The sequence below is a fragment of the Typha angustifolia genome, chromosome 5 (assembly GCF_048772165.1).
Source record: "Typha angustifolia cultivar Huaian chromosome 5, ASM4877216v1, whole genome shotgun sequence".
Taxonomy (NCBI): domain Eukaryota; kingdom Viridiplantae; phylum Streptophyta; class Magnoliopsida; order Poales; family Typhaceae; genus Typha; species Typha angustifolia.
The window spans coordinates 5,471,179-5,486,126 of NC_133243.1; the positions used below are offsets into that span (position 1 = coordinate 5,471,179).

The following is a 14,948-nucleotide window of genomic DNA, read 5'->3' on the forward strand; positions in this document are numbered from 1 at the left end:
AATAAATAACTGAATATATATATATTAAACTAGATATTCATATAAAAAATATATAAAATCAAACTTTTATATCAATATTTTTTCAATCCGTATCCGTATCCGCATAAAATTATCCCGATACTATACAAATTTGCACATCTCGACATCCAAAAAAAATAAAACTCCAAAAAGGAAATTGAATCTAACTACATCAGATTTAGGCCTACCTGTTTGCGCCCCTAATTTTTTATTTATTTTTATACATATAAAAAGAGATTTTAGAAGGCTATACATGCAAAAGATGTAAGGAGGGCCGGCCTGTTAAAAGTACTCAAATTGGCCCAAGCCCATTGGACCACTATGGCGGGCCATATTGCAATTTAGCCCTTGGACTTAAAATATTTTGTTTTTAATACAAACGGCGCGGCTCCCAATTCTCTCTCCTCCTATATTTTAAATCTACTAATAAACAAATGGCTTCCGCCCACAGTATTGCATCAAACTGGGTGTTTTAGGTCTTCGTCTCCACACAAACACCATTTGGCATTTGCTTCTAGTTCCTACCAAGAAGACTTCCCATGGCGGAGGTAAGTTTAAGCCATTAATTTCACATAATAATTTTGATATCTCTACTATCTAGTTAATGTTCTCTTTACTCATTTCTTCATGGGTTTTATAAGTAGAATTAGTTTTCTTCTTCTTCTTCTTCTTCTTCTTCTTCTTCTTCTTCTTTATGAACGTAGAAGATATTACTTGATGTCTTGGTGATTGTCATTGGAAAATCATAAGCGTTTTTATTTTTTATTATTGTATGTGCATATATTTTTTATATGGAATTTATAGCTCAATCTATAACCTTGGTAGATGTACACAGATCTAAGTTAAAAGATTTTTCTTCTCCTAGAAGCAGATATTCTATGATGTTAATGAAGATGGCATTAAATCTTATTGAAAGTGTTTAGATTATCCTACCTGTTGTTTCTTATACTTATATGTCATAAATCTTTTATGAAACTTATAAGGGTGAATTACACTTGGACCTTGTCAACTATTAAAGTTGTCTATTTTATTTTATTTTTTTTCTTTCTTATAAAAACATGTCACATATGTATCACAGTTACGATAATTTTAGACACTGTAATTAATGACCATTTTACTGATATTTTAGAAGAAAAAAAGGAGTGAATTTATGGGTAAAATGGTCATTTCATATTTTCAGTCTATACTTGTCAAGCAAGAGTGAATGTGGAACATAAGATAAATGAGGAGGTTTGCGTGAAAATAATAGGTCAAGCCGAGCTTGAGCCGGCTCAGCTCGCTAAAATATCCAATTAATGAATATAATGTCTAGGGAAGAACTCAACAATAAAGATTACTCTCTTTTTTTTAATATAAATTTTCAATATAGGTTCGCGAGAAAATAAATGCAAAAGCAACAATATAAAAAAATTTAACCACATGAATAAACATATTGGCGAGAGTTTGAACCCTCAAACCCTAACGTGGAAAACAATATTTTTCCCGATTGTGCTAACTAGACCGTAAGCTACTTTCATATCGAGCTATTTGAGCCGAGCTGGGTCTGACTAATCGCACTTTAATTATTTTCAATCTTATAAAACCGATATTGTAGTCATTTTCCTATAGTTTACAAAAATGGTTTCTTCTCTTCTGTTAATTTCTATCAGATTGAGTTGAAGACTGCACCAGCTGACTACCGCTTTCCTTCAGCAAATCAAACCAAGCATTGTTTCGCTCGCTACATTGAGTATCACAAGTAATGATATATTTCCTTAGAAATTATGCTATGCTGAATGTTTTCTAGATGCTATTTTATTAATCTTCCTAACGAAAATATCTGTTAAAAATTTGAATATCATCTCATAATTAAATTCCAATATATAGGTGTTTGATTGCTAAAGGTAAAGAGGGTGGCGAATGCGAGAAATTTGCTAAATATTATCGATCCCTTTGCCCAGTGGAATGGGTGAGTAGTAATATTTTTATTTGTTACAACTAAAAGTCCAGTCCTTTAATTCATAAGATTTATACTTTGTATTTCATATCAGTTCAATGGATTAGTTAGATCTCTTGGAATTTTTGCCTGTGGTAGTCTAGGGTTCGATGAATATATAATTCATTCAATGACAATAATATAGTTTAGATTACAGTCCTGAGAGAAAAATGGATCACTCCAATTCTTACAGACACAATCTCATATAGTTAGACTGGCTAGAGTATGAGCCATATGAGCCACGGTATTATTACATCTGCTCGTGTAGCAAACCCTAATAGAAATTATGATGGTAGAGAGGAATGTACCTACAGCAATCCTGGACGGATGAACCCTCCAATCCATGCAATACAAGAATTATGAAGGGAGAATTTTGAATAACAATTTTGTTTAGCAATGTTATAATTAACACCCCATATTTCACTATTTATAATCTAATCCTCATATTTTGTCTATATTTTTTTATGATAGCTAGACAAACGTAAGGATTAATTACATTTAGACCCTCCAAACTATAGCGCTATCTCAACTATCGAACATCTCTTACCTCCGTGAAAGTGTTAACAAAAATCTTGTCAAAGACTACCTTACTCTTTAATTTTTTTTCTTTTTCTATCTTCTAAAATAAGGTAAAATAATTCTTAGATAGCCGAAAATTGATCACTTACCGAGGAGTATTAAGTAAAATTTTATAATTTTAGGGGTGACTCTGCCTAATTAGACAACTCAATCTTAAATATTACCAACAGAGAGGGTCTATTATGGATACTAAGATTAACTTTTAAAATGTCTAAATTAGTCTTATTTGTCTTTCTCTTCATCTTAACTTATAAATTACCTTTGTCTAAAAAATATCAATGCATAAGCCAGACTTCTCCAATAATATTTTTCTCAAGGGTATTGTAGTAAATTTTGTTAGTGCACAATAATGTTAGAAAGTGTCTTAAAGGATATGTCAATAACTCCATCCATAGATTTAAACTATAGCTTAGGAGTTCCCTCAAATTTATGTGATCTTTTAATTGTTTATCTTTCATCTTTATTAACCTTTTTTTCTTCTATCATTTCTGCTGGAGATAGATTGAGAAATGGGATGAACAGAGGGAGAATGGAACTTTTGCAGGGCCACTCTAAGTGCTTGAGCTCTTGACTCTCTGCTTGTGGGGATCTTAAAGTTAATTTTACTCCAAAAATCTATTGCTAGAGTTGTGTATTAATTCTCTTGCATTTGATGATGGGAGTCTTCTAATTTGTGATCTTTTGGGTCTGAGTGAAGAAAAATAAAGGGATAATAAGAGTTGTATTGACCTTCAAACTTCTTCCTTGCAAGCTAAAACTATGCATGCTTTTGCTTCTTGGGCTAATCCCATGTACTCCACTCCTTTTTAAGCCATTTAGATCAATGGGAGTGTTTCTTTGTATGCAGTCTAATTTCAGATTTGATGGTGGCAAATTCATGTGTAATAATTCTTCTCCAGAAGCAAACAAATAAAAGAAAAAATGTTTCATTTTTAGCCATTTTTTTAAAAAGTATGTCGATTAATATAATCGACCGACTAAAAAGTGAATTTGATATTTTAATGTAATGCGAAGTTATATAAGTAGTGCAGACTATTTACCATATAGTGCGGATAGACATGATCATCGGGTCGGGCCGGGCTGGGCCGGGCTTTTCGGGCCAATCGGGCTTAAGCATTTGTTCACAGTCCGACCCACCAATCACTCGGGCCGAGACTAGAATAGTCTAGCACATTACCGCTCGTCGGCTCGTGAGAGATCGGGCTAGCCGGTCGGGCTAAGCCGGCCCAACCCACCAATCACTCAGTCCAACCCATATTTTAGCTATTTTTAGAATTTTTTTAATTATTAGCTCATTTTTTAAAAAAAAATATTTATATTCCTCCATTTAAAAAAAAATTAAAAAAATTAAAATTTTTTAAAGGTGTGCTTAAAATAATGCAAAATGGTATAATACCAAAAAAAGTTTACTGTAGCAGCGGTAAATTACTGTAGCAGAAGGTAAAGTACTGTAGCAATGGGTAGGCCACTGTAGCATAACGGGCGGGCTTTCGAGCCGAGTCGGGCGAGCAAAGGGCTGGCCCGTGCCGCCCATGGGTAGTTCGGGCTCGGGCCGGGCTGGGCCTAAACTGGGTCCGGGCCGGGTCGGGCTGGGCACGGGCGGGCTGGGCCATTTGATCATGTCTAAGTGCAGATATATTTCATTGCATTGGGAGACAAATTTTCCTTGTAAATGCGGATACATAAACGTACTCATATTTATATATATAGATATATATATATATATATATATATATGTGAGCAAATATGTATTTTATTCTTACTAATTTGGTGGTATAAAGTGAAGAAAGAAAATTAGTATTAGTAAATTAGTATTGAGATAAGTAATTTTCTTTAATATAAAGAGGTTTATATTAGAATAAGCTTTTGTTTATTTTACAAGTGAAGGAAGTCTAAAAAATGCATCTATTTATTCTACAAGTGAAGAAAGCCTAATAATCTGTTAATAAAAAATAATAATTTTTATATTCTATTATTTAATAAAATGTATTGCTCATGTTTAAATAAAAATAGTGAAGAGGTAGATTAAAATCAACGTGATAAAAATAAGAAAATGAGATAAAGTTTTCCCTACCTATTTTTGGTAGTTTAGAGAGAATTAAGATTTAGAGGCGAGTCGATTTGGGTGCACAATTGGATATAGGATAACACATCGATCATGTGTATTTGATGATTTTGAATTTTTGATTGCTCCTACTCAACTACCGGCTAAGCTAAATCCAGTGATTCAACCTTTGAATGGGTCAATATTCAGTCCAATTTCAATAACTATTATTTAAATTTCTCATACTCAACTCCTATATTTTGTTTCTGGTGTTACTGGAGATATGATGTGCATTTGATAATCCTCCCGAACTAACTATCACTTTTTTTATAATAAAAGTAAAAAAAAAAAAGTCATTAAGAAAACGATAAAACTATTCCCAAATTTATCATATGTCCCGCATGTGAAGATGCCCACATATGAGACATCCATGAAAAGATTCGGGCTAATCATATTAGCATCATAACCAAGCATAACCAAAAACTAACAATAAAAACAAAAGTGGGATTCCTAAAATTAATAGGAGAAACAAAAGTGATGCCACCTTGATTCTAAGCCCAACGGTGACACGAACACTCATCCAAACAACACTTTCAAGAGGAAAGATAGATTCCAGTGGTAACATTGCTTACCCATGCCTAATGAACAACTAACTTATTGTCTATAATTATAGACTAACAATCTCAATCATTAGCACATCATTATAAACATCATTACAAGCATGCATCAATGCTAGTGTCCACACCGCTGAGCCACTAGCGCTACAAAGGCATCATCATTGAGTGTTAATCAAATACCGCTAAGTATACATCTATCTTACCACCACAAGGGGTATGACTCTCGTCTAACAATAGTTTACTTGCATTTATATGCTCCACCAATAACATGTTTGACTGTCTACAATCCACAAATTATGACCTAATCTGTAAACTTATTATATCATACTAGTATATAATTTTCTCTGCTCCTAGTCGGAAGGGTGTCGGGTACCGTCGAGACAAAAATGTCACACTTCTTATAGTCATTTGTGTGATGCTAAAATTCAGACCAAATATCATAACAAAATAAGCAATCATCATCATAGAGAAACATGCTTATTCTTCTTGGCACACAATAATCATCGCCAAATATTATAAATAAAACATGTCATGTAGTGATCTAATGGGCACACTTTGTCAACTATGAGGTATTTTATAATGTAAGCTTATCAGTTTTAGAATAAGAATCAGTAGCAAGAGGAGATAACCCACTTGCATATAACCCAATCTACCCAAAGGTTGAGCCTTTTACAGGTAGAAGAATGAGAAGCATGGATGGAATATCTCATTTTTATTTCAACACCCTAAATTTTTTAATTATCTAAACATTATTTACTTATGGAATAGTAAGATATTTATTAGTAAGTTTTTGGAAATGCCAATACTTTTATTGAATTCTGTTTGAATAATATCAAAATAGTCAATAGTTATAAAAATTGGAGATCTAGCAAAATAATCTTGTTTTTAATCAGATATTTACCTAATTAAAGTTTTATACTATATATGGATCCATATTGGATTCTAATAAGCCTCTCCATCTCCCACGTGTCCCGACAGCAGCGCGGGAAACCCATAACCACGAACTCGAACATCAAATCCATTTCTAGGGCTTCAGAGATCGATCGAAGATCTCATCGATCCACCGCGTACGATGCATTCTTGAGGTAGAGTTTCTTCTCCTGGAATTTTACTGGTTCTTGGTCTTAAGCTGTCAGTCTTGGCATAGATTTCATGAGAACTCTCTTAAATCCATTTCTCTTAAGATGGTTATCCAGTGAGCTTAGTAGGTATGAGTATTTGACGGCGGGCGATTTTGTAGTTGCAAAGAGTATGTTTGATGAAAAATTGTAGCTGATTGCAGTTCGAAATTAGATTGGAATGATTTTATAGGAGAAAAGAATTATATTTGCAGATTATGCTATGAGGCTGGAGTAGAAAATTTAAGGCCATAAACTAAATGAATGAGTTTAAACGTAATAATTTGAGTCAGTTTTTGAAGAGCAGAGTAGAGAACGAGAGTAACTGGGAGGAGAAGAGAAGGTATATTTTAAGGGGCCATAAACTAAATGAAGACCTTTACCGATAATTTATTCCTATATCCTTGGCCTAATATTCCGACTACATAGACGCCTCAGTAACTTGAAGAACATAAGGGTTTGGCGGCCAGTTAAATATCTAATTCTGGCACCTAGATAGAAATGTAGGACTTTCCTCTTTATAGTATACTTATGGATCAATGTATAAGTTAATCATCTAGCACCAGATGCATTTTAACTTTTTTAATCTTGGGTTGAGAACCATATTACTCATATCTCTGTTTACTACTAGGCGTCACCTCGTAATACTCTGCACTTACTAGAAATTTACCTTGTACTTGAAGCATCATTTGAACTGTTCCAAATGTCATTGGTTTCTTCGTCATTCAAATTTGGGCTTGACATCATTGTTTAGCTGTTATGCATTAGTGCCTCCTATTGTTTTAATGATATCTGATAGTCCTATTGTTTAAATCGTATATGATACCTATCTGGTGGTTCAAATATGCTCCCTGACTTCCTTCTTAGACATGTTAGGAAGAATCTTTTTTTCTTATGTATAAGGGGCTCTAAACTAGTTGAACATGTTCGAGCTCGGCTTTATAGTGTAACTTTGGATTCCTTTTGAGGTGGAATACTCCCGTTGAAATCAATATAGCCTGTCAGCCGCATTGATGGATCTTGGATGGTAGGGGTTGCTTTTGGCATAGAAAAATTGCAAGAGGTTGATATACTTGTAACGTGCAAAATGTGAGGAGAAAAGTCAACTGGATGTCAATGTTGGGCCACTATTGACTGTAAAGACCAGCATTAAGTACACTAAGTGAAAGACAATGAGGACACTGTTTGAATAAAGAGGATATATGTGTAAGGTTTTATGTGGAGTTGGGGTGGATATGATGGGATGTAGAGTGGCTGGGTGGGAGAGGCAAAAGGAGAGGAATTAGAACAGGAGCCTTCATGTAGAAAATTGAACTTGGGCATTATGAGGTTGGACTTGATCATTTAATGCCTGACCTAAAACCATTAGGTTATAATTATGTGCAACTGCCCGTTAATCAATAACTAGCAACGTTAATAGCAATGCTTATCTTTAATGATAGAGAAAAAGTTACAGAAACTTGTAGAACACTGCTGCTGTGATTCAGAGCTTCTGATGTCCCTGGCTCTTTGCATCATTTGTTGCTGGAGCCTAATGCTGCTGTTGTAAATTTGTTAACTAGTTGGACTCTAAACACTAGCAGTAATTTGGGAAATGTTTATTTGCTTTAACCCCAATCTTGTAATGTCTTATTATGGTAGAATTGGTATTAGTCTCTTTCAACATCACCAGTGGTTAACTACCATACTTACAGTTTACCTTTCTTTTAGTAATTTCCTCAATCTTTGTCGAGTTTGCGGCACTTGTTGTTGGTCTTGTCATATTGAGAATGAACTCTGTTAACACCTTGATGCTTGCAAATTTGTGAGAACTTACATAGGGAACTTTAAATAAATTTGTGAGAAAACTTGTAAAGAATCTTGCTACGTTCTTTGATCTTTGTAGCTTAAGGCTGCAGAGGTAATTAAATAGAAAAAGGGCTACTGCTCCAAAGATAGTGACATGTCCTCTCCATAATCTTAAGATAATTGCATCTGAAATAGTTGTAATCCGTGGAGAAGGAATCTTTACCTTTATAAGCATCTTTATCTGATTACCATTAAATGTGACTGTTAACAATCAAGTCATGAGAGTATCTCCTTAAACCAGGGCACTTGAGGAAGTACAATTATATGTATGCTTGAAAACAGGCAGGATAATATCCTATCCGTTTCTTATCTGGGTTTGCCGGATATATGTTGAGAATTTTTTCTCATCTTGGTATCTGAATTTGAATCCATATCCGAATTTTCTAGGCAGATATGGGTATGGGTTGAAAATTTTTATTCTGATCTGTATCTGTTTATCCATTTAGTTTAAAATATAATAAAAATAGTGAAAAAAGAGTAGAATGAGACTTGATTTTGTGTTCGTTATATGTATCTGAAATATATTTTTCATATGTATGTTATAATTATACTACCAAATTGAGTAATATTGTGTTTCTTATAGGTTTACTAAATGAATCCGGATACATCCAACAACATCCAATCAGTACTTGAATCCATATTTGGTGGATATAGTAAGTGTTCACTATCCGTATTCATATTCTTATCTGAAAAAAAGTAGATGCAGATATGATTTTGCCACATTCGAACTATATCTTATCCGTTTTCACCTCTAATTATATGTATTTGGACTAGTTGTGTCTAAAGTCTGCACTACACGTATGGCTGGAGATACCTATAACATCTTATCTGAGCTAATTCAGTGAAACTACTTTGATTTCTATCTGTCTATCGTAAATGTCTTAGCCGGAAAGAGAATGAAAAGAGAATCCATCATACCATGTGATTGCACATTAACAATATATTCATGTGAAACTTTGTTGTTTGAATTGGTTTTCTGGCCATTTTGAAAACGAAAAAAAAAGGAAAGAAAGAAAAAAAAATGAGGGTTTTCTAGAAGTATAGTACCTTATGAGATCCTTCATAGGAATCAACCAATTTTAATTTGCAGTAGAGGCAATATTGGGACACTTCTTTCTTTAGATAATTTTCTGTATTTGCTTATGGCCCCTGTTCTGGTTTGGCTCTAGATTTACTTTTCTTGACATAATGTACTGATCTCCGACTCCCAGTTAATTTCCAAATTTGGAGTCTGTGGTCATCCTTACCTGATCCTCTTGCAAACTTGCTCACAGTTCAGATTCTTTCTCTGTAGATGATAATAATTTGGCATGCTTAAATAAAGCCTTTTGGTGTACAATCTCAGGATAAAGGCTTTTCTAACACTGTTAGAGATAAACACAAATTTAAGAGCTGACCTATAGCAGAAAGGAAAGTTTGCTTGCATGTCATCGTGATCACATTCTGGTTGCCATTACCTGGTTTGTATAAAGCCCATTTAAGTTTGCACATGCAAATCAGGTGATCCAATTATTTTCCTTTTCTTCTCGATCTTACTTCTGAATTCTAGATTGAGGTAAAGCAAATCATGCAAACTGAAAATGGTCATTATGACAGAACAACTGCAATCAACTCTTTGTTAGTAACTGCCATACAACCATTCTTAGTTACTCGCTAGAGTCATTTGTTTGTGATCGTACTAGTAAAATAAACTCATATCATAAGAGCCTCTTGATTTGATAGACAATCCAAATCATATGAGGTAATCATCTGTCACAAGATTTTTTTTAGTCCTGTTTATACTCAGTACATAAGGCTCTATGAAAGAGTTCCTATCAGTAATCTATTCCTACATACATCAATATTGATGGATATATTACAGAAACTGTACCTTCTTAGTGCACTTAAGATAAAGCCTTCAATTGCCCTTCACAAATGCACATGGTCACACCGCTTTCAAGAATAGTCATCTTTTAAATCACAAGGTCTTTATTTCATCTCCCTCAATGCAAGGATAGATGTAAACTAGAAAAAGAAAGTGTTAATCCGGACTTATGATGTGATGATCTTTGATAAAAGACTTGGGCTCAAAAAAGTGCCGAGTTAGATCTCCTTGCATCTAGGGACCATAGCACTGAAGATGAAAATGAGGGAAGTTTAATTGCAAGACTCATTTTGTTTTTTTGAACAGAAAGAGCTGTGACGAGTAGCTCCATTAGGCCTGAGCTTGAAGGGAGACAAAATAGTCTAAGGTTTCATCCTGCACAGTGAAACCACCCACTCACTTGCTTCTCAGTACGAGACGCTTTAGCACTCGGGTCTTCTTCACCATAGCAGGCACTTGCTGCAGAATAACCAGATGTGCGTGCATCCACCTTCTCTTGCTCATGCCAGGAGGGTCCATCGAAGATCTTATTACTTCTATGGACTTTCCAATTCAAGGATAATCTGCTATGCTTATCAATCTTTTATCTTGCTTGGATAGTTCTTCAATGATGGCGTGGCTCCAGTTTGTTTTTATAATTTGTGAAGGCCAACACAATATCTTCCATGACCTTGATGGCCCCCTTCCCCTCCAGAATGCTCATATTTTTGGTTGCAATACCACTTTGCCGGGGCCCACGAGCATGTTTTTTAGGATGGCCTTTTTGAGTGAGTTTGAGGCTTGCAGTTTTGTGAAGGGAAGAATTGATTGTACAAGCCTACTGGCTATGTAGGAGCAATAGATTCTACTGTACTATGGAGGATATCTGATGAGTCTGGTTCTCCTAAAATGTATGCCCTACATTTGTGCTCTTCCGTTGGTACTTTCGTTGGGTTCTTAACTTCTTGTAGTATAGTGTATGCAATGCAAGTAGTGGTAACCATGTGAAGTGACAACAGTGTATGTGATAGGAACCTTCTTGCACTGACCTAATTTTTAGTGAAGTGGTCACATCTTTGAGAGAAGATATATAATGTGGACTGGAATGTAGCAAGGCCACTTGGCTTCTTCAAGAGATGGAGTTGTACTTAGACACTGCTGAAACAGGAGCAGATAGTAAGAAAGAAGAGAGAGAGAGAGAGAGAGAGAGAGAGAGAGAGAGAGAGAGAAGGAAATGAACTCATATGAAGGGAAGGGTATGTAATAGTTTGTTTAGTGGGAAGGGGCCCTTATGGGAGTAGACAGGCCACATGTGTTCACATGGTGTCCAAGGTCCACGTCTGCATGCTATGCTGTATAAGTATAGACACTAGTTCAAGTGGGTGATACTACAGTTGTTCATGCGATGATATACATATGAAAGATGGATCCTGACATGAACTTATAGACTAGGAGTTTCATTCATTGATAGGGGACATTTATTCGTAAATAAAGCCTCAATCGTGATAAGTCTGTGTAGAGCATTCTTATTCAACGTCTGAAGAACTTATCCATGCTAATCGTTACATCTTCCCTATTCCATCTCTTCTATGATTATTTGCATCTTTTGTTCCATTTACACTGCCCTTTTCGTTTCCCATTAAACTAAACAAGGCCTTAGCTTTCTCATTTCTTTCTTCCTTCATATGTTTATGGTGGGAACCAGAAGGGTAGGTTGGCAGGATTCATAAGGCATAGGTGATGGGGATGGGAACTATTTCCTTTTCTCCTGTCCTTGTTGGGCCATGAGGAAAGAGATGTAAACTTGCTTGTTCACTTGGGGATTTAATCTAGAGTACATTGCTCTCCTTTTCCAATTATGATGACCACAAACTGCCTATTAGATACACAGGCATCAAATAGGACCACTTAGTTTTTTTGTCTAAACAAGTATATGTGAAACCTAATGCAGGAATTGAGTACCACAACTTGCAATAGATGGACAACTTATAGTACTCTTTTATGTAGGAGTCTAGGATACACTAATCACATGCACCTAGAATTGTGCTTCGCCTAATCTTTTGTGGAACATGGTCTCACATGGAGGGGATCCATTTGTTCCACAAAGGCACGTATCCCTCTGGGCTCCCATGATATATGATGATGTGTCCCCAATTTAGGGCACTTTTAGAAGATTTGTCAGAGTAAAGCAAAAGGTCTTTGGATTGTTTTGCTTCGGTCTGTAACCTATGATATTAGAATAATGGTATGGCTTTGTTTTGTCCATAGGATTTCAAAGAACAAGTTGCAACGTGCCCTTGCTTCCATAATATATGTTGAGGTTCTTTTCATGGCCAAGCAATCATTCGACTTGTTTTTGAGATGTGTTTCCTAACAATATAACTGAAAAGGAGGTTCTAATTTGGGATCTTTATGCACTGTTCTAGATATGATTTCTTTTGATAATTAGTAAATCAAAGAACTGCTTTATGAATATACAAATATTTGTCTTGTATTAGTATCTTTCTCTTGATTGCAATAAATAAGTCGTATGACGTATTTTAACTCTCCTTTAGGAATTTTTTTTCTTCTCATAGTGTATGTGTATATACACACATAATTAATTATACATATGTATACTTAATGAAATGTTGAACAGAAAACATTAGGCCTTGGTCCAATTGCACTTAGATAATTGTTGGAAAAGAAGAAGCTTAAATATTAGTATGTAAGAGACTCATATTGGCGTATTATGAGTCTGTGCATATTAGACCACTTAGCTCTACAATTCATGAAAAAATTCTTTTATAAAAGCAATTCACAAGGAAAATTATAGGAAAAATTACTCCTTTAAATACTTAAGACTATTCCCTATTCTTCTGTGCCTCATTTGTAGATGTTCCGATTCAAATTAGAAATCTTTTCTTATACATGAACTTGTTCATTTGAAGGACAAGGTAATTTTGGGGTACGGTGGAATTATCTCAACATAGAATATGATGTCGGCATTAGCAAACTTAGTTTACTGGTTAAATCCCATGGCACTTCCACATGTCTGGCAGCCAATTCAGCCTGTAATCTTGATTTTGGACGAGATAATAAACAACCCTAAAAGTGCTGATGCTCTCACAACAAAATGGCAAACCAAAATGATCTTTAATCTGTAGATAATGTGACTATCAGTGGATTCATTCCTAATAAGTCAGTTTCATGAACAGATTCCTGTGACGGTATTAAAATGTATGAATTCAGTGCAGTTTGAATTCATTGATCTCTCCTTCTCTTTTAGTTCATAACTACTGCCGATCTCTCTTTAGACAATGTTTTAATAGAGTACTACAATATCTTGCATCTTTCAGCAAAGCTCATTTAGTTGTAAACATAGAATTTACTGTCTCCTACCTACTTTGTCATCATTTAGCAAGGTACGTATGTGATGACTGAATAATTAAAAATCACTTCAATGACATAATGAGGAACAATTGTTGTTTATAGTAAGCTTTCTGCCTAATTCATTGTTAGGCATGCTGGATGCCAAAGGAAGAAAAATAGTACTATTAACTTTGAGAAAAAGAGAAGTACTATTTCATGTAGCATTATGAGAACAATAAAAAGATTACATCTGCTATTCTCTAGTTGGTTAACTATTAAAGAAGGTGGTGACTGGCGATTCAACATGGTATCGGCACAGGAGGATTTTTTTACTTTGGCAAACCAAAGTCTCTTTATGTCTTTTGATCTAAATCCTCTTAGAAGTTCGACATATTGGAATTTAAATATAAAACCTCCACTAATATATTTATTTGAAATTCACATCTTGGACGCACTAAAATGATGTGAAAGTATCAGAATATAAAAGGTCAAGTTCATTGTATTCTGGTATCTTAATCTTAAGGGAGACAACAAGTAGAGTAGATATATTGTATTGCATGCAGCTAATGGTGATGTTGTCGACAAGGAGAATTACATGAAGTTTCTCAGCAAAGCTACCTTCACTTTATAGATAAATCATAAATGGAACAGACAATAAAGATGGCTGGAAAGGAGAGAGGAAAAGCACCTATCTCATACACAATCTACATAGTGTTTATTCTCAGCAGGAACACATGTGCTTTAAGAGAAAGCAGTCCCGCAATGCTACACACCATATATATCTGAGAGTCTTCTCAGAATCATCACTCGCAACTCAAGGAAGCAAATATACTGAGCAGTCCTCTGAAGCAGTGCCTCTACGCCCTCATCATGACATGCCGGAATTATCTTCTTCAGCTCTGTAAGTTTCCTTAGCACCAAAATTTTGAAAGGTTTCTTCCTCAAGTTGATCACATTCCTTCTTCTCTTCAGAGAGAAGAAAGGCTCTCTTCTCATCTCCAAAGGCCTAACCATGTAGGATAGTCTTGGGGAAAATGGTGAGTATAGGATAAGATATATGTAGGCACTATGTTGTGATATTTCAATGGGTTGTATGGAGAAAACTAGCTGTGACCCATGCACAAGCTTGTAGGGTATACATGGAACCACGAGTTGGCTTGTATTATATAATATATAAATATCAACTGTTTAACTTCATAAATTAACCACATGGGGAGAGAGATGGGAGAGGACATATTTTATTGGGATTACTTTTATTGAACAGGCATGATCTCCTAAGTCATAGAATGTCGTTTCTGTATTCCTTTCTTATACTTAATGCTATGCTAAATTTCATGAGCCACATATATCTTAAGTACTTGTTTAATGATTAATTTTGATAGTTGAAAAGTTATAAAAGAACAGTCGAAAGTACTTGTAATTATATTCTGATGGATCCAAATTGAGAGCAAGAAGTGAGTTCCACCCATTTATAGATTTGAATGCTGCATAATATAACATAGTACATGGAGAGAGATAGGTGTTGGAAATAGGGTTTCAATCTTTTTCTTTCACT

The 14,948-nt window shown here is 34.9% G+C and overlaps 1 protein-coding gene and 1 long non-coding RNA gene across 2 annotated transcripts; both read left to right on the forward strand.

The window, feature by feature from the left end:
* Positions 1 to 475: 475 nt before the first annotated feature.
* Positions 476 to 3,511, forward strand: LOC140760369 (cytochrome c oxidase subunit 6b-2-like). Its single transcript, XM_073097301.1, has 4 exons — positions 476 to 566; positions 1,668 to 1,756; positions 1,885 to 1,966; positions 3,074 to 3,511. The coding sequence occupies exons 1-4, from the start codon at positions 558 to 560 to the stop codon at positions 3,125 to 3,127; spliced, it is 234 nt and encodes a 77-aa protein (XP_072953402.1). The 5' UTR covers positions 476 to 557; the 3' UTR covers positions 3,128 to 3,511.
* A 2,697-nt stretch (positions 3,512 to 6,208) lies between these two features.
* On the forward strand, positions 6,209 to 10,963 carry LOC140760526 (uncharacterized). Its single transcript, XR_012104405.1, has 3 exons — positions 6,209 to 6,318; positions 8,783 to 8,852; positions 10,370 to 10,963. It is a non-coding gene; the product is annotated as an uncharacterized lncRNA (long non-coding RNA).
* Positions 10,964 to 14,948: the final 3,985 nt, after the last annotated feature.

Bases quoted from the DNA above. Each gene is read 5' to 3' on its own strand.
- LOC140760369 (XM_073097301.1), top strand. The intron at 1,757-1,884 runs GTAATGATATAT...TCCAATATATAG, and splicing joins CGCTACATTGAGTATCACAA to GTGTTTGATTGCTAAAGGTA. The intron at 1,967-3,073 runs GTGAGTAGTAAT...TGCTGGAGATAG, and splicing joins CCCTTTGCCCAGTGGAATGG to ATTGAGAAATGGGATGAACA.